The sequence below is a fragment of the Stegodyphus dumicola genome, chromosome 6, assembly GCF_044657685.1.
Source record: "Stegodyphus dumicola isolate Sdum_Otavi_A_Nest chromosome 6, ASM4465768v1".
NCBI classification, from domain to species: Eukaryota; Metazoa; Arthropoda; class Arachnida; order Araneae; family Eresidae; genus Stegodyphus; species Stegodyphus dumicola.
In genome coordinates this window covers 211,102,019-211,125,714 of record NC_140773.1, presented here as the reverse complement: position 1 = coordinate 211,125,714, position 23,696 = coordinate 211,102,019, and the positions used below count along the sequence as shown (strand labels likewise).

Genomic DNA, 23,696 nt, shown 5'->3' with positions numbered 1-23,696 from the left:
TTAACTTTAAACCATAAATTCTCTGTTAATGTGTGATACAGCGCAAAGAAAGTTTACAAAATGCTTTTCTATCTACTTACCTACGTATTTTAAAAAAATTCATCGATGCTCTGGAATTCGAGGTCACTTTTCAATGCTTTATTTAAGAAATTAAAAACAGTAGTTATGAATAAATTTTACTGGAATTTTCTAGATTTTTAGTATCAGGAAAATGTAACTTTGAAGATAACAAACAGAATCGAACCCTCGGTGTTATTCTTGACAGCTGCATTTTTGACTGCCTCTTATTAGATTATGCGTTATCTGCCAGTTTATTATAATGAATTATTAAATTGTAACTCACTGCAGTTATTATCATATAAGTACTTAGTATGTATCATAAGTACTAAGTATGATCATAAGTATCAAAAGTAAGTTATTTTAAGTTTCTTTAAATATGATGCAGTGCTCTAATATTTGGTGGCAACAATCTGAAAAGTAAAACGCCGTTTACTGAACCGACGCAAAATGCCAAAATGAAATTAATAGCCCTTCTGGGCGAATTTCTCCTCTCGAGTTAAAAAAAAAAGAAAGTACTATTATTATTATTTAAATTTGTGCTTAAAATTTTGCGCAGAAAAAAATCGTACCAGATTTCTAAAATTAATTTTTTTTTGTTATATAAGTTTTTAAATATCAATTTTCGATTCTGATATTTGAAAACTGTGTTTTATCGGTCATTCTACTATAAATAAATTAGTTCCACTTGGAAATTTTCTAAAGACGGCTCGATATCAACGTGGAAGCAAGTTGAATAGATTTCAACTATTTTATCATACTTGCCTGAATGGCTGAATTCAGTGTTAAAAATCCTTATAAGTTTTATTATTTCTTTGGCATATTTTAATTTTTTTTCAATGATGGAAAATATTGAGCATTATTATTTTTTAATTGCGAATCTTTTTTGCTTCTCATTCATAGAGATCAATTTCTTGGTATAACTCGAAAGATCTTGTAAACATTTTCTACTATTTAACCAACTGGCATGACTGAAATATGTAACGTCACCACATTCAGCATCTAATTCTATTTAAAATTCTTTGAATTGTTGATACGAGAATACACGTGATCGAATATAATTTACTATTTTTATGACCACTTGCATGACATGATTCATCGATAATAATTGAGGGATCAATTTGATTGATAAATCAAACAATTGATAATAATTAAATCTTCCATTTTAATGCTTTTGATTATAATTTATTTATTTATTAGTAATTTTACAGCTTCCTTTATCTTTAACGATCATAGCTGCTGTGCCATCAGTGGATACTCCAGAAAGAATTTCTAAACGCAAGTTGTTTACACATAAACGATTTTCGACAACCTGAAAGGCATCTTCTGCTTTCGTAGTGTCCTTCAAAATGATCAGGTTTTACATTCCTTCGACTACTTAAAATGATTCAGTTATTTAACGAAAGAATACTACAAGCTGAGCTGAGTCTGAAATGTCTGTACTTTTGTCAAATGTTAAAGAGAAATATTTGAAAATTTGAATGAGATCGCTCAGATTTGCGACAATTTTATTTGAAATTTTGGCAATTCAATTATATACCGTCTGCCGAGATAAACTAATATTTAAAAACAATTTACTTTTATCAGGCACAAGGCAAAACATCTTTTTCAACAGCTCTAAACATCCTTTTACAAATTCACCATTCGATTTTTTTTTTCTTTTTTTTGCAATTAGAAATAAAATGGATTAACATTCCTTCACAATAATAGATGGTTACTGTAATATTAAGCTAAACATTCTTTGTTCAGCTTTTAATTGTAATTTAAATATAAGGTTCAGTTCTTTTACTTCTTCCTCCAGTATCATACTCATTTTTTTTTTTTTTTTTTTTTTTTTTTGTATGTTAATGTCTTTTCATGCTGTATTCTCGAAACACAATTCCTCGAAAATTAAACATATTAATTTGGAATTTTTGAATTATAAAACAGTACTTATTTCCTATATTGTCTGTTTTTATCAACAATTTTTCTTTTCTTAGTACTCGTGCAGAAAATTTACTATATTGAAGACACTGAGCAATCACTCTGTATCCATGAGCATCAGAACCTAATATGTTAAATGTGATCTTCGCATGATCGCTCCAGCATAGTCGTTGTGCTTTTTCGATCAATTAGAAGCTATGATGTCACATCTTAAACTTGCTTCTGTTGTCAGCTATCATTTTTTTTTTCGAACTGCGTGCACTATTTTGTCTGTTTTTCGACACTGGCCACTCCTAAGGTTGGAAAGGCGGACACCGTTGCCTCCCATGAAGAGACGGACAGTCGCACCCATGCCTTAACTTGTTAAGCATTATTCGTTCCGCATAACAGAAGGGTACTACAAGTTCCCAACCTCCGCCGAAACAGGCCCAGAGGTTCAACTCCTGTCCTCAAACCTTGGAGGAATTGGCCCCATCGTACCTAGGACAACACAGGGCCGTCTATTTGCTACCTACAAGTCACACGGGCTGCCCGTCGCCCAAGAACATTACCCAGAAAACCCGGGGCGCCCCCCAAGACACAACCCAGGATGCCACCCCGGGTTCTAGGATTTGCCAGACCCACACGCCGACTAATAAGTGATCTTTCCGACGCCTTTAGAGCCACTAGGTTCGTAATTTGTATACCCCTGGCCGAGATTACTTAGGTACAGATCCTAGCCAGTAGCTTCGCAGAGTTCTCTACGTCGACTCCGGGGGGGGACACCCATGCCTTCTCCGGGATTCGAACCAGGGGCTTTCGGTATCGTAGTTGGCTCTTCTAACCACTATATCATCTGGGCGGCTTGGCAGCTATCATGGCCGTCCGTTCTGTTTTTACTCAGAGGAGTCATACCAGATTTCTTATTTTTCAGTTTGCTGCGTTAACAGAAGATGTCAAATTATAAATTTCGTAAATTCCGCCACTGTTCACAAAATTTTACAGGACGTTTCGCGGATGTAGTCCGCTGGTTGAATATCATTATATTACCGTAGTTGAAAGTGAGTTGAAATTCAATTGTATTTTCCGAAGGACCTTATGGAAGAAATCTCAGTCGGTGGTCTTGAAGCCACAGCTACCCTGCGGCTTGTCTATTACAAGCCCCTGCTTATCACGGGAATGCGGTCAGAGGATAAATTGTTACAGCCATTGGAAAACTGATAATGAAATAAAGAGATCGAGAATACATAAGAGCGCTGTTTCACAAATGGGCCTGTATATACAGTGGTGGCCAAAATTGTGGACACTTGGAAATTTTTATGTTTTTGAAATTTGTATGCTTATAGAAAATGTTACGTTTCGCAAAATGCAAACTTGTATATATCCTTTTAAAGAGAATGTATTACTGAATTCAATACAAAACGCAAAATTCAATTATTTGCAATACAAAAAAAGTTATATGTACTTTAATATAAATAAAAAACACAGTTATGAAGTGGTTTGTAATGTCTAGCTTTCCTGGCCAATCACTGTTCTTGTTCTGAGAACCAATCAAATGTTAGTAACTGCCAGTAGAAGCTGACATCACGTTTACACTTGAAACAATTCATTATTTTGCTTTGTTCTATAGATGGAGGACCTGTTTCTTATACACTGCAATTACAAGTAGGAATTTTTGTAAAAATTTTTAATATTTAGTCAAGAAGCAATGACATCAAATAAAAGAGTAGATTGGACGCCTAGAAAGAGATGTAATATTATTGTGTTACGAGAAAGTGGTCTTTCCTATGCTGAAATTGCAAGACAGGTGGGTGGTTCAGTGACTACATCTGGAGTCCGAAAGTTTTGTTTACGATATCAGGAGACAAATTCAATAAAAAACAAAGAAGGAAAAGGCCGAAAAAGATGCACCACATCTATTGATGACAGAAGAATAAAAAGACTATGTCTCCAAGACAGAAAAATGTCATCAGCGGCCATCAGAAGTGATCTGAATGATGCTGGTGTTTCTGTCAGTTCAAGAACAATGAGGAGAAGATGAACAGATGTTGGACTAAGAGGTAGAATTCCACGAAAAAAGCCTTATCTTAATTTTCAGCAACGGAAGAAAAAAAAAAAAAAAAAAGACTACAGTGGGCAAAAAAAAAAAAAAAAACACATTAATTGGACAGATGATCAGTGGTCACAAGTTATATGGAGTGATGAAACTAAGATATCGTTATTCGGTAGTGATGGGCGAAAATATGTAAGACGTAGATTAGGAGAAGAGCTACATCCTGACTGCATTCAAGTAACTGTGAAGAACCCAGTTAGTGTTATGATTTGGTCAGGCATGTCATCAGATGGTATTGGTCGCCTTCATGTCATCGATGGGACACTGAATGCCAGAAAATACATTGACAGTATTCTAGAACCAAAACTTCTACCTTCCATCAGAGATCTCTTTCCCAACAGTGCTTCGTTTGTTTTTCAGCAGGATTCTGCTCCTTGCCACACGGCCAAAATATCGAAAGGTTTCGTACAAAGAGCATTAAATTGTTGTCATAGCCTCAATACTATTGAAAATTTGTGGCACCGTTTGAAAGCTCTTGTCCGAATGAGGCGTCCATCAAATGAAAGGAAACTAATTGAGGCTATGATTGTTTCCTGGTATCATGTAATAACGAAAGAAGAGCTTAAAACTCTTGTCAGCTCAATGAAACGTCGATGTGAAATTGTAATCAAAAATAAAGGGTACCCTACTAAGTACTGATAACTTACTGCAATCATCACTATCTAATGTATATCGATAACTATTATCGTTTAACTTTTTTGTATTGCAAATAATTGAATTTTGTGTTTTGTATTGAATTCAGTAATAAATTCTCTTTTTCTCTTTAAAATGATATATACAAGTTTGCATTTTGTGAAACGTAACGTTTCCTATAAGCATACAAAGTTTAAAAACATAAAAATTTCCAAAAGTGTCCACAATTTTGAGCAAAAACAGAGAATGCTCCTCCTTTTTGATGGAACATGTTCATCTGAAGGTGCGATAATTCTGAAGATTGCTGGCGCTACGGTAAACATTGTGGGTCTGACTACAAATCTGGTTTTAAACGTTTTACCTCAAACTATGCTTTGTGATATCTTATCTGATATATGTTGAATATGATATGAAAAAGCAAAGGTATTTATTTAGTCATCAAATTTTTAATTACATAGTTCTCCACGCGAACATGGACACTTGCAAGTCTGAATTTAGAATTATTATCTATTTCATATTTTGTAAAACTTTAACGAGTTTTTGATTAACAAACTCAACGATTTAAAAGCCAGCAATAGCAACACTCTGCGGGGGAAAAAAGAACCTTTTTATCTCCAGCTCACGGAACTGTGTATCGGAAATTCTAAAGATATGCTCATTTAAAAATTATTTTGCGATATTGCTGTTGAACTGAGTTTTATGGTTTAAGTGCGAGGAACATGATATTTAATAAATAAAGATAACACACAATAGGTTAAAAAAACGCCCCTTTCGACGTTATTTAAAATCTTTCAGATTTTATTTTTTCCTACTTTCCTGACGACTGATTTTAGAAATTAAGCCCTGACAGCAATAGAAAATTAAATATTTAATCATATCAGAAATAAAACAAAATAATAGCCAAAAAACAAAGTGAATTATTTCTTTCCTATAGCAGCACTGCTCAGTTCTCGCGGGGTTCAGCCGCTTAAAAAACGTGATTCAATGCCATGCGACGCTTAATACTACATTCGATTCTACCGAAAGTAACTAGTACTGGTTCATCGAATAACGAATACACACACAGACGAAATTTCTTGATACTTTGCGATACTAACGCTAGGGCTTAACGCTACTCATTTCTAAAGATGAGGGGCGCCAAAGACAATGGCTATCAGCAGCCCCAAGTCACAAAAATTACGTGCCCGGAATCTCTTGCTAGCGATTCTGCACAGCTCCAGAGGAACTGTGTGCCATGTAGCAGGCAGACACCCTTTTTAACGGACGGAACGTATATAAAAATTCAAAGCCAAAACTATCTAATACATATACTGGTGGCTATAAAATTGTATGCACGTTGTTAGGATTGTTTTAGTGTTAGATTTCGAACGTTCCTAATATACTTTACAGATTTACTTTCCTCCTAAAATGATATTTAGCAGATCTTTAAATAATTTAAACGGTTATAGTCCATTAACTTATTAATTTTACAGTAAACACGATGGAACTGAAAGTCAGTATCCTTTCTGTTCTATTTGACGCATTCCTTTCATTTGTCAAATGAACTTGTATGAATTAGTAAATTTTAACAGAGTACTTCTGGGTTAATGTAACTTCAAATAAGCAATTACAAAAGAGTAAAGTTACCGAAGCAGAGTGCGTGCAGCATTGTTTGACCCCACCCTTTCGCCATCCCTTTTTCGCACATAAATAAAATCCCTGCAATAAAAGCAATGATCCTCATGAAAGCATCACTGTTAAATGCTTGAAATAAATTTATAAATATTTGGAAAAAAAAAGAATCTTTGCAGGATTGTCTGACTGTATAAACTCAAGCCGAATCCTTGACAGAATATATCTTTACTTCACTGTTTGACCCCTCCTCTTTAGCCACGCCTTCGTAGAACAATGACAACAATCCACATATCATTCATTGCTTTTCTCGTAGAGAAAAAGCAATGAATCTCGGGAAAGCATTGCAGCTAAATTTTTGTTATATTACGAAAATGGAGAAAGATAAAGATGTAGCACTTCGAGATTTATCGTCAGAGAACACGCAATTATACAAGAATGTATTAGATTTCATTTGAAATGCGCACATTTTTTTTCTTTTTTTTTTCAAACTAAGTTATAACATTACAGTTATACAGAAAGTCATGATCACTTTCTGCTGTTCAGCACATTTCTAAATGCTATCTTCTAAATGCTTCTTGCTAAATGAGATTTCACGAACTTTATCAAATTATTCCAACAATAAGATAAACTTAACGCCTATAAAGAAGAAAGGGCAGAGATAAAGTTTTAATTATTCAAAATCCTTACTATTCGATTTTCTCATTCAATAAAAAGAGATCTTATCAAATATGGATCAGAGATTGTGGTGGTGCATCACACCTTTACTAATTAAAATATCTACTCGCCATTTAAAGCTCGGCTGACGTTTAATTACAATTTTATTTTTGTGCGTGATTGTCACCCAACAAGCGATATTTTATTCATGATATTCACACTAAAAAAAAAAAAAAAAAAAAAAAAAAAAAAAAAAAAAATTTGTTTAAAATTAGCTACTCTCAATTTAGGCTGCAACATGCCATATTGCAACAATAATAGCCGGATGGCTCTAGCTGCAATCCTATCCCCTACACAAGTTTTCAGCCTCACGAGATTACATCAGGAACTGTCAAGAGTAGAATACTATTTTCTTACTGAAAACAAGAAAGCCGTTCCAGGATCTAATCCTTATATGTGCTGCCATCTAGTGACAACATTTGGCATTTCCAAATGGAATTTGATAGCGCAATGTACTGCCCTTAAAGTTTACACATAAATTTTTAATTCTTGAATTAAATAAAAATACTAGAAATACATTAACTTCGAAGAAAAATCAAAACTAAATAATACTTGAAAAGACACTCAACTTGCAAAAATATACAGATTGAGTAAATATCATTTGAAATATATGTTTGTACTTAAAGAAATACATTGTAAAATACAGAAATTAATAAGTTAAAAAATGAAATAATAGCTGCAATATGTAATTCAAAATAAACATTATCTACTAAATTTATGGCAGGTACTCGCCGTGAAGATGTTTTATGGCATTTACCTGATAATGGTATATAAGATGAAGTTGGTTGTAGAATAAAAATAAAACTACATTCAGTGGAAGTTTTAGTCTATTATAAAAATATTTTCTAAATGTAAAATTGAGTTTAGGAGATGAATAAAATTCAATAATGCTGGGAACATGCTAGATATATATGTTCTTTCGTCATATATTCATTTTATTTTATTTCATCTTATTTTTAAAATGATAACGGCTGAATTTCGCTATAAATCACTTATAAAATCGGTTCGCACTCGCCTTTTTTAAATTGTTGTGTTTACTTTATAGAAACGCTTTTCCACTTTTGCACAACTTCGAAAAGCGTTAGACATGACACGCCTCTTTATACATGGAACGCCCTCTGACTCCTCCTCCATGGTATCGAAATCTTTTCATTTTCGCATCAAAAACGTGTATAAGAAAAGTAATACGATATATAGAAAATAGCTCTTGTCGAATATAGTAACTTACAAAATTTCATAAAAGAAATTTTTTTTCATAAAACGTAAAAATCAGATGAAATGCATTATCAACCACTAGAATTTTAACTAGACAAACGAACCTATTATATATGAAAATTCCAAGACTTCAGGCTGTGCAATAGCGAGCTTGCATTAGGGGCAACGTGCAAGTACTTGTTACTTATACACGCCCTTGGGAAGGTCTGAGAGAAGAACCGTAGTAGAACCCAAACGGTTCCTCATGGGAACATGAGGCGGGCAAAGAGAAAATGATGTTCGTTTGGAGGGAGCAAATGATTCTTATTGTGATGATGCTGTGATCTTCAAATGAAATTGGGATATGCTCGTGGTTAGAATAAGTAGCTCGATATGCGAGGCGCCTTGTTCGGGCGTAACTCAATTCAGACTACTCCGCTATTGCAGCTCTATTTTTTTAATCATTATTTTACATCAGTCAGTTTCGCTACAGTCATCTGACTCAAAATGTATTTTTAATTGTTTGTGATTTTAATTTCGACGTAGTTGATATACGAAAATAGAATATACGAGTAATTTTTAAAAGATCTAAAAGGATTCAGATTTTAATTATTTTGCATCAGTCAGTTTCGCTACAGTGATTTTAACTCAAAATGTATTCTTACATTATTTGTGATTATATTTCCGACGTAGTTGATATTCGAAAACAGCATATAAGTGTAATTTTTGAAAGATCTGAAAGGATTCAGATTTTAACGTTCACCTAAAAGGGCTCAGCATAAATTAGTTGGTTATTAAACCATTCGATTTTAAAATCTCTTACTATCTTTCTTCTTTTTACAATGCTTTCCATTTTATATATAAATTGCATAAACATACATATTGTTAACTACATTTGCGTACAACGTGCTAGTTGCTGTTTAACAAACCTGCACCTTACTTTCTACATTAGAAGACAACGCAATCACATACTTTGATACTTTTTAGTAGACCTGTGTCAGCAGGAAATTTATCCTGCTATTACAGACACCTCAAATAGCCCCGGTTTGGGGATAGTTCGCATTCTTTACATCATAGAAAAGATCTTTAGCAGGGGATTGTAGGGATAAAAAGAGAAATGGCCCTGGCCAGTGTGTTTTGAGGGTTTTTGTTTGAGTGAGTTTGTTCAGTGTGTTTGAGGTGAAGTAATTCGTGAGATAGAGGTAAAAATGACTAAGTATTATAAACTGCAAGTACACCAGCATCATTCCCTATTTGTACGGCGCAACACAAGCCAGCGTATTAAAATGCCGACGAATATATTTATCAAGATTTATTTTAAAAGCAATGTTAAAATTTAATTATTAGCCCAAGTGAGCATTAGTCGAAAAGAGCTATTAGTCTCAAAACGGTATTTTGATTCGAACCACTTTTCAAAATGTTGCCACCAAATATTATCGCCCTGTATTATATTTAAAGAAACTACATAATGAAGAATTTACATGAATGTATGTATGTGTCTTGTCTTGTGGAAAAACAACGGTACCTAAAGTCATCAAACTTTGAATAACATAGTTTTTTATTCGAACATGGGCACCTGGAAGCCCAAATTCGGAATTTCGAATTTGTTTTATTGTCTATTTCATATTTTGCAAAGCTTTAAAGAACTCACCAATTTCAAAGCCAGCATTGACAACATTGTAGGGAATGAAACAATTTTATCTCCAGCAAAAAAAAAAAAAAAAAAAAAAAAAAAAAGAACGCACGGTTTGGGCGTAACATAAAATTTGAAAACTTTCAGATCTTTTAAAATATTGTTTTATTATTTTTATTATTACTGTTCTTTTGATTAGTCAAGTTTTTGTGTGTGCGCTTTTAATGTTCCATGTGCACTAATTTTTGAAAGGCGTCCGCGCTCACCCTCGCATAGCTTAGAGGGAGTTAGTTATCCTTTCAATAGCTGATATACCTTACTTAACTGTGTAGTTACCTTACGGTTCGATAGGTTTTATTCTGTAAAATTTAATAAAAACATTTTTTACAAATCCTTGCTGAATGCCAGTGCCTTGGATTAATAACAGAGAATGAAACAGGAAAGGCGCTGTCAATAAAAAAAAATATAAAAAATAAAATTGGAAAAAAAAAAAAAAAAACTAATTACGGGAAAAGTCAGAGGTTGAAATGACATAATTTTGAGTTTAAGAGAAAAGATTAAAGGAGAAATTGGGGTATGAATTCTTTATGCTGAAAAGATGTACTTCATACATGGAAAATTTAAAATCCTCAAAGCAAATATATACACAAGATTAGTTTTTCTTATCTTTGTTTTAATTGCTTCAGTTCTTTTTACAGCTTATTATCATGAATAAATAGAATATAAATTACGAAAAGAGTTATCAGGTCCTTTCAGTTTCAATAAATCATGTTGCGAAGGTTCGTTTCAGGATTTCAGCATCATTCCAGCTCTTCGTCGTCGACATCATCTCCTGGCCGGTAATCCGAATGGACGAAATATTCTTCTATCGAAGTTATGGTGACATTGTGTCCATCTACCATCATGGTATAAGGCACAGATCGAACATGAGAATCGTCTTCAAAAGCTTCAGGTAAATCGCTGACCAGCAACTTTGTTGCCAGTTTTTCGCTGTCGAAAGTATTTTTCGTTTCCTCGCTTGCATCTCGTTTGATTTTGAATTTTGAAGGGGACATGTTAACCTAAGAAGAGGTAAGCAATTATATATCAGAATCTAATACAAAAATATCAGCTATAATATTTTTACCCTCAAAAAGAAAATCTTCTGGAATAAATTAAAACATCTAGGCTTTGGCTAGATGATTTCAGATGCTTCCTTTTTTATGGAAACTTGGCAACTGCGTTTAAGCTTTCGTTTATGCGTAATTTTACAGTTTTGTAATATGCTACATACTGGACCTAATACGGGCTGAGAGGGGGGCGGAATTAAAGGTGGGTTACTCACAACTTATAATATTTTATCCAATACCTAATCCATGGCAATTTTGTAATTACATTCCTTTTTGTGTAATCTCTTAAGAAGTCTAATTTAATTTTCATTGTTATGTTAATTGGTTTCCTTTTTTTCTTGTTCGATGTTTTCACGTGCCAGACAACACAATCTGGATGTAAACAGGGAAACTGTAATCAGAATGAACTGAAGGTTTAGCTTAGGATACAACCATAAAAGGATACATTATAATATTACAATAAGTATAAATGATTGATTAGTAAGAATTAAATTCTTGCTTTTTCTTTTTTTAGATGTCGTAATATAATGCGCATTCGCTTAATTCTGGCATTTATTGTAAATAAATTCGTGATATTTGTCAAATGGTTTCTCTTTGTTGTCATATACATTTTGTTAAAATTATGCACCTTAAATATATATTTAACGAAATACAGTGAAGATTCAGAATTTAGTTAGTTCCTGAAGACCGTTCGTCAACCGAAATGTTCGTAAACCGAAACGATTGTTTCCCCAGGAATTAATGTAAAATTGATCAATTCATTCCTGAACCATAGATAATGACTTATTTAAATTTTATAACAGTGCACTATGCGCAAATCAATAACCAACGGAAATAATTAAATATAAAACAAAAAAGATAAACACAATATTAAACAGATTAACTAGACGAAAATTTAATTAACTTCCATTATATCTGATGAAGGAGCGTGGACGGTCATTAGGGCAAAATGATGAGAAAAATGTTATGATTTGGATGAGGCATCCCATTTCATAAAAACATGAGATCAATAGGACCAATAAGGGAGGCCTCTTCTTATTTATTTATTTTACTCTTTCTGAGACTCACTGAGCCTTCATTTGACTAAAGTTTGTCCAATGGGATTTGTTGTTACCTATGTTTTAAAACGTTTCTAAAGTGTGACATGAAAATGCTTATGCTGCAATTTTCTTCTGCTTTATAATCGAAGGGTAATATCGTAACTTGCAAAATCTGCATCTTAGCCCTTTCGCCAAAATTTCTAGGATTAGGAAACTTAAAATTATTTTTCTTCCTTCTTCTTATGAAGCCACTTATTCCACAATCACCTTCTGTTGCTGCAGTCATAATCTTTTTTTGGTTGGCCATTTGTATGGCCGCCTAGTAACTACTCCGCGTCTTTTTTGTCAACTTCCTAGCCCATAAAAGGTACTAAGTGTCTCTACATGCAACCCGATATAGCTATAATTTTCTCCAGGCCAAATTCATGGTCTTGTAAGTTATTGGCTGCCAGGCCTTCGTTAATGAGAATTAAGCAATGGAAAATATTAAAATGATGTTTCTTGAAATCCCTGAGTGTTAAATTTGTGACGTAGGTTATGTCACAACGCTCATGAAAATCACATGTTGCTAACTTGAGTGTTTGTAACTCGATACACTGTTCGTTAAAAGGCGTTGTGCGTAACTCGAAACACTAAAAGGCGCAACTCGGCACACTAAAAGACGTTGTTTGTTCAGCTAATTTATTCCTTGAGTAATTTGAAGCTTCACTGTACAACCAGTATTCATCTTTTCTTCAGTTACGAAGTTGATATCTTAATGCAAGTATGAAATATCGTTAAATAAATAAAAAAAAAAAAAAAAAAAAAAAAAAAATACGTGAAATCCAAACATTTAAAATTATTAATTTTTTGCGTACCGCACAATTTCCGACAATGCAGTTTGCTTGGGTATAGGAAACATTCAATGGTATGGCAGCCTAAAAGAGAAAATTATAAGAAAATAAAAAATTAAATTTACGTACGCAATATTTCTTTATTCAAAGCCAAAGTACAAAGGAAATGAATATCAGAGAGTAAAAGAGATATTCTGAGCAAAGAAACAAGATAAATTAAATAGAATGTTAAACTTAAAGATAAAAAATAAGGAAAAAAAAAAAGAACAAGTTAAACATAGTAAAAGTACTTCACTTACCCCCATGACGCAAGTTGTTAGCTAAAAATGAAAAAAATATCACATTTAATTATTAATGCTTTCTTATTTGAGACAAGTTTAATTAAATGCACTTTTAGATGTAACTTTCAGTGATAACAAGATTAGTAGAATTCACATTTGCAGTACCTTAAAAATTTAGTTCTAGATTTGTAGAGTTATTAAGGTTTTAGAAGCAGGATCCATGAAAAATGAGCAATGCCCTTCAAAAAGAATAATGACTCAAATGGCGCCCTAACTAAAAGGTGGTGGACGACAACTCGTCACCGCCAGGATTTGGCGGTTTGATCCCTAATCCCTAGTCGCCCTTTACTTTCTCCCTCCTTTCCGCATGCTTTCTTGGTGTAATTGGAAGCATACTCGAAACGTATTGGAGAGGTTCCGGGTTCGAGACCCTGGGAGGGCATTGCTCATTTTTCACATCTCCTGCTTCAAAATAACCTAGTGCCTCCTATGCCGTACCGAAGGGCACGGTTTCGAATCCTGAAGAAGGCATGGATGTTTGTAAATGTACAGTGTCGGTGCGGCATGGCAGCAGTCTAAATATGCGGCGAGTCCAAAGTCCTGTCGTGTGGTTTTGTGGAAGAGGGGTGGGAGACTCGCGGATCCGTCACCCCGAGGTGATCTCCATCAAAATTGGCTGTGGAACTGAGATAAATCTCCCTGTCACCTGAATGGTGCTCAAGTTCGGCGTAATCTAGCGCTCCCTGCCACGTGGAAATTTCGTGGCCTTGGGCATAAGCAACAACAAAGTGAGCATAAGCGACAACATAAAATAACTTAATGACTCTAAAGTCTTGCAGGCAGAAAACTCTATCTTATCTCTCAAGGTTAATACTAAAAAGTTCAAGTATTAGCTAAAATTTCAGAAGGCTTGAATCAAATGCATGAACTCAAAATTCACTCAATTTTCTCGTATTTGTTAGCTGTCTCGACAAAAAAATGGTAATCTCTAGGTGTCATAAATCCTGAAGTTTTAAAGCTCACAATTTTCAGTTCAGACAGACAAAATCGTCGCTCCTCGAATGACTATATGAGTCATTTAAAATACATATTTTCCCAGCCGCCTTGAACAGGAACAGAAAGTACTCACGAGTTGCTTCAGGAACTGATTGGGGGACTGTGATATGAATCAAAGAATTGAAGAAAATAGCCGATGACGAAAGACAGATTACATATCAGTGATTAGATAGACAGATTAGATACTAAACTCAGTGGCGCAACAGCCGTAGAGAGCCACGCCCTGCAGTGCCCCGAAATCTACTTCTTTGACCTTGGACCCCAGAGTGCATCAGCATATGCCCTGGGCAAGTGGTCAGCTTGTCGCAGGACCCCTGGTATTTAGTCCCCAAGCAAAATTGGTGCTCATTTTATCGACCCATCAAGGGATGAAAGTCTGAATCAGAGTGCAGTCTGAGTGAGAAAGTACAACGAACCCCGGTCCTGTGGTGCAAACCACTAATTAGATATTAATTTAGCGAAAAATTGTTTCAACTTTTCTTTAAAATTTAATGGATAGGACAGTATGAAATGCCCCTCTTTTAGATAAGAAAATGCACTACCCTGGGGATACGTATATATAGTTTGAGAACCACTTCTTTAAAAAAGAAATGCAGATTTTGAAACAGCTTACTTTCTTTTAATTAAAAATCACTTGATGAATAAACAATAATAAAATAAAATAATTCTAATAAATTATAAGCTAAATCACAAGTTTTTCTAAGGAATATTTTTAAATATTCATAAAAACAACGTGGGGTTGTTTGTGAGGATGACAAAATGACACATCGCTGAAAAACGTTCGGCTCAACGGAAACTACAAATAATCGAAGTAGATAAGTGAAGTTCTGTAGTTATTCGTTCCTTTCCATCGAGAATTTCGATGCAAAGAAGCTCAGTATACGCTGCCTATAAGCGTATTTGCTTTAACGCAAGACTTAGCAAAGATCTTTTTAAAATTTAGGTTATTTTAATTCACCCAATTAGTTTTTTAATCTTAAAGTGTTTAATTTAATAATTAATTTCTAAAACTTGAATTATCTAATTAGTTTAAATTTTAGGTTATCTCATTTAAATTAGGTTAAAATTTAGATTATCTTAATTAGGTTGCCTAACTAACTTTTTAGTTTTAAATTTTTTGACTTAATAATTTATTTCTAAATTTATCTAATTAGTTTAAAATTTAGGTTGTTTTATTTTGGAAACGTAAAGGTACCTGAAGTGTGCTAATAGTGCAGATTCACTTGAAAATGGACCACAAAATAAACATAAAAAGTATACTAGGAATACATATGGACACACAGTATGACACATATGGAGGCACTACGTAATGACACTATATGATCTTTCGAAAAATTAGATAGAACTGCCATATCGATATAACAATAACATAGATATTACAAGTATATTTACTGACATATATTTTAGCAACTACAGTAACACATTTCTCTTAAAAACTCGTAAAGAAACGGAAAGCGTTTCATGTGTCAAAGATTATACTTACGACAATGGGGTACAATGTATTCGGACACATTATGCACACGGGCTGAAATTTAAAAAAGAAAAGAAAATTCGAATTATGATATTTATTTAAAATATTTGTAGATCTTTGAAATGCAATCAATTTTGGATGTTTTATCAAATACAATTTTTCTTAGAGTTTCGTGAGATGCTTACCGTAAATTGGCTTGGATCATTGGAATACAAACAAATCTTTGTGAAAGAAGGTTGATTGTTTTTCCAGAAATTTGGCCCCTAAAAATAAATTTGCTTCATTATTCATAATATTCTGTAAAATAAAGCCTTGAGAACGTTCGAAACCTATAAGGTTTTAAAAATAACAATCATACTCCTAAAGTCGAACTAAAGAAAAATATTTTTTCTTTTTAAACTATGAAAATTTTGGATTGGAATGCAGGATGAGATTTTTCGGAAAGAATCCAATAAACTTTATACTGCATTATAAACTTATAATTAAAATGGACTTTTAATACGGCTTTAATTGCTAGAAATTAGATTTTTGGTTTGGAGATAGAAAACATTAGACTAAAAAATGTATTTTTTGGCACCCATTGAACTTGTCGCAACGGCGGGGGGTCGCGCAGTTGACTCTATGTAATGATTAATACATTTGTTGAAGTTGTATAATAAATACTTCATTTTTTTTAACTCAAAACATATTTATTACAAATTATGAGAAACTCTATTTATATATATAAAGAAGAATGTCTATTTGTATGTTTGTTTGTTTGTTCGTGTTACTAATTTCTGATCAATTATGATCAATTTTTTGCCACATTTAATCGACTAAAACTGAATATAGGTGAAATATTGGATGGAACTTGAGCTCTTACGACCATTTGATTAGAAAGACGAAAATCATTAAAAAACGCGTGCCACTGTTGCTGATATAATGAGAGAGAATTAGTTTATTTTTCTATCGAAGATTTTTATGTGAGTTCCATATCGCACCAGACTGAAAAATGTATGACTCTAAATCGTATTTTTTGCATCGTTATTAGAGAAGGATTGCAGTAGTATCGTTCTCTCTGTTGTTAGATATATTACTCTCAATCTAACTTAACCGGCATCGAGTATTTTCCCTAGTTACATCTATATAATAATATGGAAAACATTACAACAATTAATGTAGGTAAGATTGCTGTCCTTGTTTGTGAGGATCTTGCCAACGGCTGATTTCTCTAGTCGAGAGTTCCAGAGCATTCTGGCTTGTTGTTCCGATGGAAACAATCTGCAGATTGAATTAACCACGCCTCCTTAATTTTTCAGTTGTATTTTACATTTTCTGATTCGTTATATCTGCAACCATATCAGAGGAAATACAAGATCGTCAGCCCTCCTGAAATTGAGGGGCTTTGACGACAGATACGGTGCAGAACGCTAAAATCTCTTGACACTGTGTACTGTCAACTGGAACGAATTATTGTGTTTGCGATGTCAAACCATGTCGTCTGACACATCGTAAAAGCTTGAAAACAGTGACCTTGCAGGGACCGCACATACGATTTTCTCATCTCTGTGTGGTCCGCTGCAAACTGTATTATTAAGTCGAATAAATTTAAATTTAAATTTACAGTATCCTAAAACCGTCAGTCGTAAAACAGGTTTAATATTTTAAACAATAGTTTTTTGCTTCACATATCATTTGTCTTTCAACATGATATGTGTATTTAGCATTTACCACATTTTCTAAGCAATGAAGTAATGCCATTTTGTTTTTTAAATTTCAGAATTACACTAAATAAAGTGGAATAAAATTTTTCATTGAAGCTGATAGATTTATATTTTACTCGTAGTTAAAGTTTTAAACTAAACTCTTCTCTAAAGTTTTAATTGCTTTTTAATATCGCAGGCGGCATTCTTTTTTTTTTTTCAATTATTAACGCAAAGGAGAGTTAGTTTAGAAGAGCTATTAATTTTGATTTGGCATTTGGTTTACTATAAACGTCTGAATCACGATTCAAATTATTGCCACCAAATATTATTGCCCTACATTATATTTAAAGAAATTAAATAATGAAGAATCAGGACGAATGTATTTTTGTTTATCGCATTGTGAAAAAATGACAGTAGTTAGACCCATCAAATTTTGAATAACGTAATCCTCCATCCGAAGATGGGCACGTGGACGCCTGAATTTTGAATTTGTTTTATCATCAATTTCATATTTTGTAAAACTTTAATAAAGAGTTTTTTATTAAAAAACTCAACGATTTTAATGCAAGCAATGGCAACATTTTACGGAATAAACATTTTTATCTCCAGTACGCGAGATTGTATATCGAAAATTCTAAAGATATGCTGTTTTTGAATATTTCGTGATATTATTGCTGAATTGAATTTTATGTGGTTTTAGTGCGAAGAAGGTGATATTTAATGAATAAAGGTAACACATAAAACATTAAAAACGCTCCTTTGGACGTAATAAAAAATCTGAAAGCGTTCAGGTTTTATTTTTTATATTTTGTTTGTTTACTTTATTTTTTTCTCTTTATTTCTTAATGGAATTGGTATACTTCCAAGATTCTAGAGTGGATTTATAAAGTATCCTGAGGAAACACTGTATTTAAAACTGGGCAGTTTATAAACCAGTTTATGCGAAAGAATTTCAGAATTGAATTTTTATAGATACTCAATACTGAAATCATTCAGACTGGAATAGCATCCAAAAAGGCATTGAAGTAATCACTGTACCAATTTCGCGTTTCGTAAGGCTTCTGATGTCTTTTAAGCGTAGTTTATGATACCTTTCATTAGCTTTAAGGTTTGTATATTTCTTGTTGTTTCCACTTACATATCACATACGAAAGGTAAATTTTAGAAAGCCAAAATTTGTTGTAAGCAGGCGCAGATTGTAATTCTAGTATTTTAAAGCAGAAACGGTGTTTGCGTTTTATATTTTTAAATAAAAAATTCTGCTTTAAATATATCAAAATTTATTTTTATTTATTTGAGTAATTTAATATACTACCTTAGCAATTTGTTTCACCTAAGTATATAAAGCAATTTTTATCTCTAAAAAAATCAATCAAAATGAGTAATTTCAGACATTTTTTTCAATTATTTTCCTTTTGTTTTTCCTTGAAATTAGAATATTTCAAAACCTGCTGTACTAGAATAATGTTTAACTTAATGTATTCCTAATTACTAAGATTTTACATAGAAACTTCTTCAGATTCTGTCTAAATACTACTTAGAAATTTTTAAAATAAAAAAAAAAAAAAAAAAAATTACACCTAATAGCTCATCTATCATTATATACCTCATTTATTGCTAACATATGAAATAACAATGCAATAATTTAGATCAGAAATGCAATAATATGAATCATATGCAATAATTTGGATACAAAAAAGTTTTTCATGTTTACATAGCTAAAGAAATATCAGTATGTTAAGGATTAAAACATATAGTTTTCATGCTCAGAGATGGAAATTCTAGTGCATTAAATGATCTGAATTTAATGCTGATAAATTATTAGTTTGAAGGTTAAGAACAAAAGTAAATGAAATGCAAGTAATGCAAAGTAAAATTGAGGATTTATGAATGTTTAAAGCAGTACTGAATCTCATATTTCACTCAAATGACAACAGATTATTCACTACGTAGATGGTTAAAGCAATTTAAAATCAGATTAAATAATCTCAGTATCCGATTATATTCGACGCCCAGAAGAATAGCCCACATTTTAGGTTTTCGTTTTAGTTTATTATGGCAAAGCATATTAGAGCTATCTGCCTAAGGGATGGCATGCCTTCGCAGAGGACTGTCAAAGGGAAACTGGCTCGTATACATGTTACGCATGGCAAAAACCACGAAAACGCCCATGCAGCCAGCCTGCTCATCTGGAATCGAACCCAGGTCAAAACTACCAGAGTTCAGAGATTTTAACTCTCGGCTATTTAGCAGAAAACTACTTAAAATGATATAAATAAGCTGCAGACATATTATTAGACATATTATCATATTATTATTATTATATCATATTGATAATATTTACTTTTTTCTTGCCTTTTCGAAGTTAAAAATATGTTAAAATTTCAGTATTACTAGATATGTTCCTACTAAGCATTTTTCAATACTTTATTTTTTCACTTACATTTATTAGGATATAAAGAACTACATGTACTAAAATCTAAGTGATAATGCAAAATGTCTATTAAATATACTTGTTACTAGCTAATTTTCGAAAAATTTCTCTCTTTTTATTTACAAAATTGTCAGCAAAAATTTTAAATATATACATAAACCTAAGCTTGTGCTCCACTTAATTAATAATATGCAGAAATAATATGTAAATATTTTTGGAAGGTTTCATAAATTTAAATAAATTTCATAAATTTATTACTTTAGTAATGTTTTGAGTTACAGCTTGTTTTCGTAACAGAAAAGTTGAAAAAAATAAAAATTTTTAAAAAAAAAAAATAGGATTAATGTTATGTCAGGAGAAACAGAACGAAAAGAAAATGTTTCCAAATTTCAAACTGAAATATCGAAATTAATCTTGTTCTCGAGCGCTTAATTATAAATAGAAGGTCTCAAGATCATCTTTTGAACATCACCACAAGTGTTCAAAGGAAAAATTATAGTTTAAAGGCATTTAGAAAGGCTTGTGTCTCTTTAAAAATATCAGCATCCGGCCTTTTAAATAGCAAATTCCGGTTCATGGCATAGAACAAGAATAGTTTTAATTTTGCTTCTAATAACCAGAGTCACAAGTCGAAAGTAAAGCTAAAAGTATAGGCTTTAAAATAAAGTGATAAAAAATTTGTTTGAAAAATTTTATCAAAATTAACGATTAGAACGTTGTCGTCTGTCATATCTTTGTTCGTAAATTTTCGTTATACTAATTAAATACTCTAATTTTTCTTTGAAAAACACGCAAGACGCACAAATTCAGAGAATGGTGTCTAATTCCTGTTTTGCGACTAAGGAACACTACAAATAATTTTAACTTTTTTAAAAAATGTCATTCTTTTACTTATGGATTAAATTGAATTTTAGTTGAATTTCATGTGAATTAAATTAAATTCATATTTTTTTTTGCAAATTGTTATCTTTACTTTGCATTACATTTACTTTGCATTAGAATATGAAAGTTATAAATTGTAAGTATTGTTAGTAAAGCGCTTTCTTCAATATACCTTAATACTTACGAGTGCTGGCCATAATAAAGCCGTTGCAGATGTCACAAAACAGAACAAAATCCCGTAGTTTTTCATATTAAGACTCACTAGAAAAGAAAACAGGATTAACATTGTGCCACATATAAAAAGACGTAAATTTTGTGTTTAGTTTCGAATAAATATTTTTTATTCGTTCATAATTTAAATGCCAGTTAAAGGATTTTCACTTGCTGAAATCAATTTCACTCAGCCTCTCTGTAACGACCACCTTTCTGCTGATCGAATATACGTTTAATCATCAGATTTTTATGGGTTTTTAATAAGAAAATGCTTTTAAAACAATTAAAATAAAATTAACTAAATTAATTAAAATGTATCGAAATTGACATGTTAAACTAAAGATGGAAGATATTTCTATGATGTTTAATTTATGATTCGAACTTTTACTGATGATAAATTGACATCCAATTCAGTATGATTTAATAAAAAATCTGATGTGTACACCACATGACTTCCTTGTACGGAATATTTAATTATAGGCATTTTTCTTGCAATTCATTTAAACTTATTGGATTGAATTAAATCTACTTCGCCAACAGCGCATAAACCACAATAGAATAAATGCATTCTTTAAAATTCACTCTAGTATTTGTTTACCATAGCGACACTCTGGCGCTAGATTCACTTAACAGTATTATATTTCGTTCATATTATAACTCATAATGCACAAAATTTATATCATTTAAAGAACAGAATTATCTAATCGTTGCCAAAATTAAAGAATAGAATTATCTAATCGTTGTTCTATTCAAATACTATAATAAAGCTGGAATGATGTATAAAAGAAATTAAGCAAACAAAATAAAAAAGAAACAGTTATTCACAGACGATTGAGTATTTCTCATTCAATTAATTCAGTTCTCCCTTCGCGACAAGGCAAAAATACATAAAAACTCAAAATATTTGTATTAAAAATTGCGAAGTAAATCTTAAACACTTATTTCCTCCAAAAAATTTCAGAAAGGATTGATTAAGCATGATTTAATTCGCAATAATAAATGAAGGCGTTACCTTTGTTGTTGCGAAGCTAAGTTTCTCTAGATTGGCAACAAATCCACTATCCTGCTGTTTCAAGTGTAAACAAGCAATGGCCGCCATCAAAACAATTATTAGGCTTAGCGGCACTTAGACAACTTTAAAATTGTTGATAATTCCAACTATATTGCATTCAGATTTACTAAAGGCATAAAAACCTTAACCGGAAGATAAGAACAACATAATTCCATCAATTTTAAAGCAAAAAATGTACAATTTACAAACATATAAGAGTAAAGAAACTGAGATCACTGAGCCGGGTAACAGAGGGGATATATATATTTATATACGTTTGGTGCGGCCGATTGCAACCAAAATACGAGGTGCACATCTACATGTTATAGCAGTCCTATATACAAAATTTCAACGTTCTGAGGCTACTCGTTTTTGAGTTATGCGAGATACGTACATACGTTCGTACAGACGCCACGAAAAATTCTCTTCAGAATTCATTTTAAAGCAGTTTTATAATTTTTTTGGAGAAAAAGAGTATTTTTTTCTTTCTTTACGTACAGATATCACGCAAAAACATCGTTAAATTGCATTTGAAAGCGGTCAAAATGGATATTTTCGTTGAAATATGCTGCCTGAAACTTTTCGCGATTACAATGCTTCCTTTTTACTTCGTACAAGGAAGTAAAAAAAAAAAAAAAAAAAAAAAAAAAAGAGTTACAACTGTTTGCGCAAGTTATCATTTCATCAGTAAAGAACTTAAAATCTAAATCTGAAGTCAACATGCACGTTATCTATAAATTAACGGTATTGAAAATACACTGAGCGTCTCTAGGACGACCAGTTTTCTGCTAATCGAATATTCATTTATTCATCAGACTTTTATGGGTTTTAATAAGAAAATATTTTTAAAAGAATTAAAATAAAATGAACTAAATGAATTAAAATGCATCGAAGTTGACACAACTAAAGATGGAAGATATTTCTGGGATGTTTAATTTATGATTAGTACTTTTGCTGATGATAAATTGACATCCGAATCAGTATGATTTAATACAAAAGAGAGTTACAACTGCTTTACGCAAGTTACCATTTCATCAATGAATCTAAAGGAATTAAAAACTAAATATGAAGTCAACAGACATTTTTAAACGTGCACGTAATTTACAAATTAACAACATTGCTTAAGTTTTTTTTTTTTGTTTAAGTGTATGTAAAGCTTACCTGTTCAATTTCACACTTACTTTGCCTTATACGAGAAAGAAAAAATCCCAGTTCACTGCAAGGGGCAAGCGAACTAATTTCTGAGAGATCTTTTTAGCGTCATGATGCTCTTATATAGGTGATTTGGAACAATACGCAACGGAAAAAAGAACTACATGCTGTAGCCGGACCGGGTTAGGACAGGACAAAAGACCAGTGTCCGGTGCTATGATGTTACCGCACCCTATGCCATGATGTCATTCGAGTGTAAAGTTAGTTGATTAATGTGCATGCTGAACGCAATTTTTTCTAGTTTGTGGAGGATGGAGATTCAGATTATATTCCGCGAAATGATTTACGAGTTTTCGAAACTGTGAATCAGAATCTATTCCGGATGCTATACATGAGTAGTTCTAATATTGTCTCTTATTTTTAATATCGAATGTAGGAAATGACTTTCGGGTTATGAGAGCAGAAATGATTAGAATGGGTTGTTGCGGCTCTTTATAATGCTCCACTGTTCGATTTTTGGACGTTTGTGGGTTTGTAATAACATGATGATTTTAGGTATTGGATTATATTGGAAACCTTTTGATCTGTATACCATTGACAAACAGGCGATCAAAGCTAACTATGTTGTT

At 32.4% G+C, this 23,696-nt stretch overlaps 1 protein-coding gene and 2 non-coding genes across 5 annotated transcripts; 1 reads left to right on the top strand and 2 right to left on the bottom strand.

Annotated features, from left to right (window-relative positions):
- Positions 1 to 5,835: 5,835 nt before the first annotated feature.
- LOC118194025 (U11 spliceosomal RNA) lies at positions 5,836 to 5,963 on the bottom strand. The gene has a single exon (XR_004759038.1). It is a non-coding gene; the product is annotated as a U11 spliceosomal RNA (small nuclear RNA).
- A 2,424-nt stretch (positions 5,964 to 8,387) lies between these two features.
- LOC146996957 (Nuclear RNase P) lies at positions 8,388 to 8,672 on the top strand. Its single transcript, XR_015041853.1, has one exon.
- Positions 8,673 to 10,512: 1,840 nt separating this feature from the next.
- Positions 10,513 to 23,176, bottom strand: LOC118194020 (uncharacterized). 3 transcript variants are annotated; one of them, XM_085819448.1, is made up of 7 exons: positions 23,097 to 23,176; positions 20,836 to 20,912; positions 15,836 to 15,913; positions 15,663 to 15,704; positions 13,142 to 13,162; positions 12,867 to 12,926; positions 10,513 to 10,921 (listed from the first exon to the last, which is right to left on the bottom strand). In XM_085819448.1, coding segments are annotated over exons 1-7 (540 nt in total). In that variant the 5' UTR covers positions 23,098 to 23,176; the 3' UTR covers positions 10,513 to 10,660. The 3 variants fall into 3 exon arrangements, with proteins under 3 accessions (XP_085675574.1, XP_085675573.1, XP_085675575.1); XM_085819447.1 differs by having other exon boundaries at positions 20,824 to 20,912; positions 23,097 to 23,164; XM_085819449.1 differs by having other exon boundaries at positions 23,077 to 23,139.
- Positions 23,177 to 23,696: the final 520 nt, after the last annotated feature.

Bases quoted from the DNA above. Each gene is read 5' to 3' on its own strand.
- LOC118194020 (XM_085819447.1), bottom strand. The intron at 12,927-13,141 runs GTAAGTGAAGTA...TTTCTCTTTTAG, and splicing joins TAACAACTTGCGTCATGGGG to GCTGCCATACCATTGAATGT. The intron at 10,922-12,866 runs GTACGCAAAAAA...ACCTCTTCTTAG, and splicing joins GCATTGTCGGAAATTGTGCG to GTTAACATGTCCCCTTCAAA.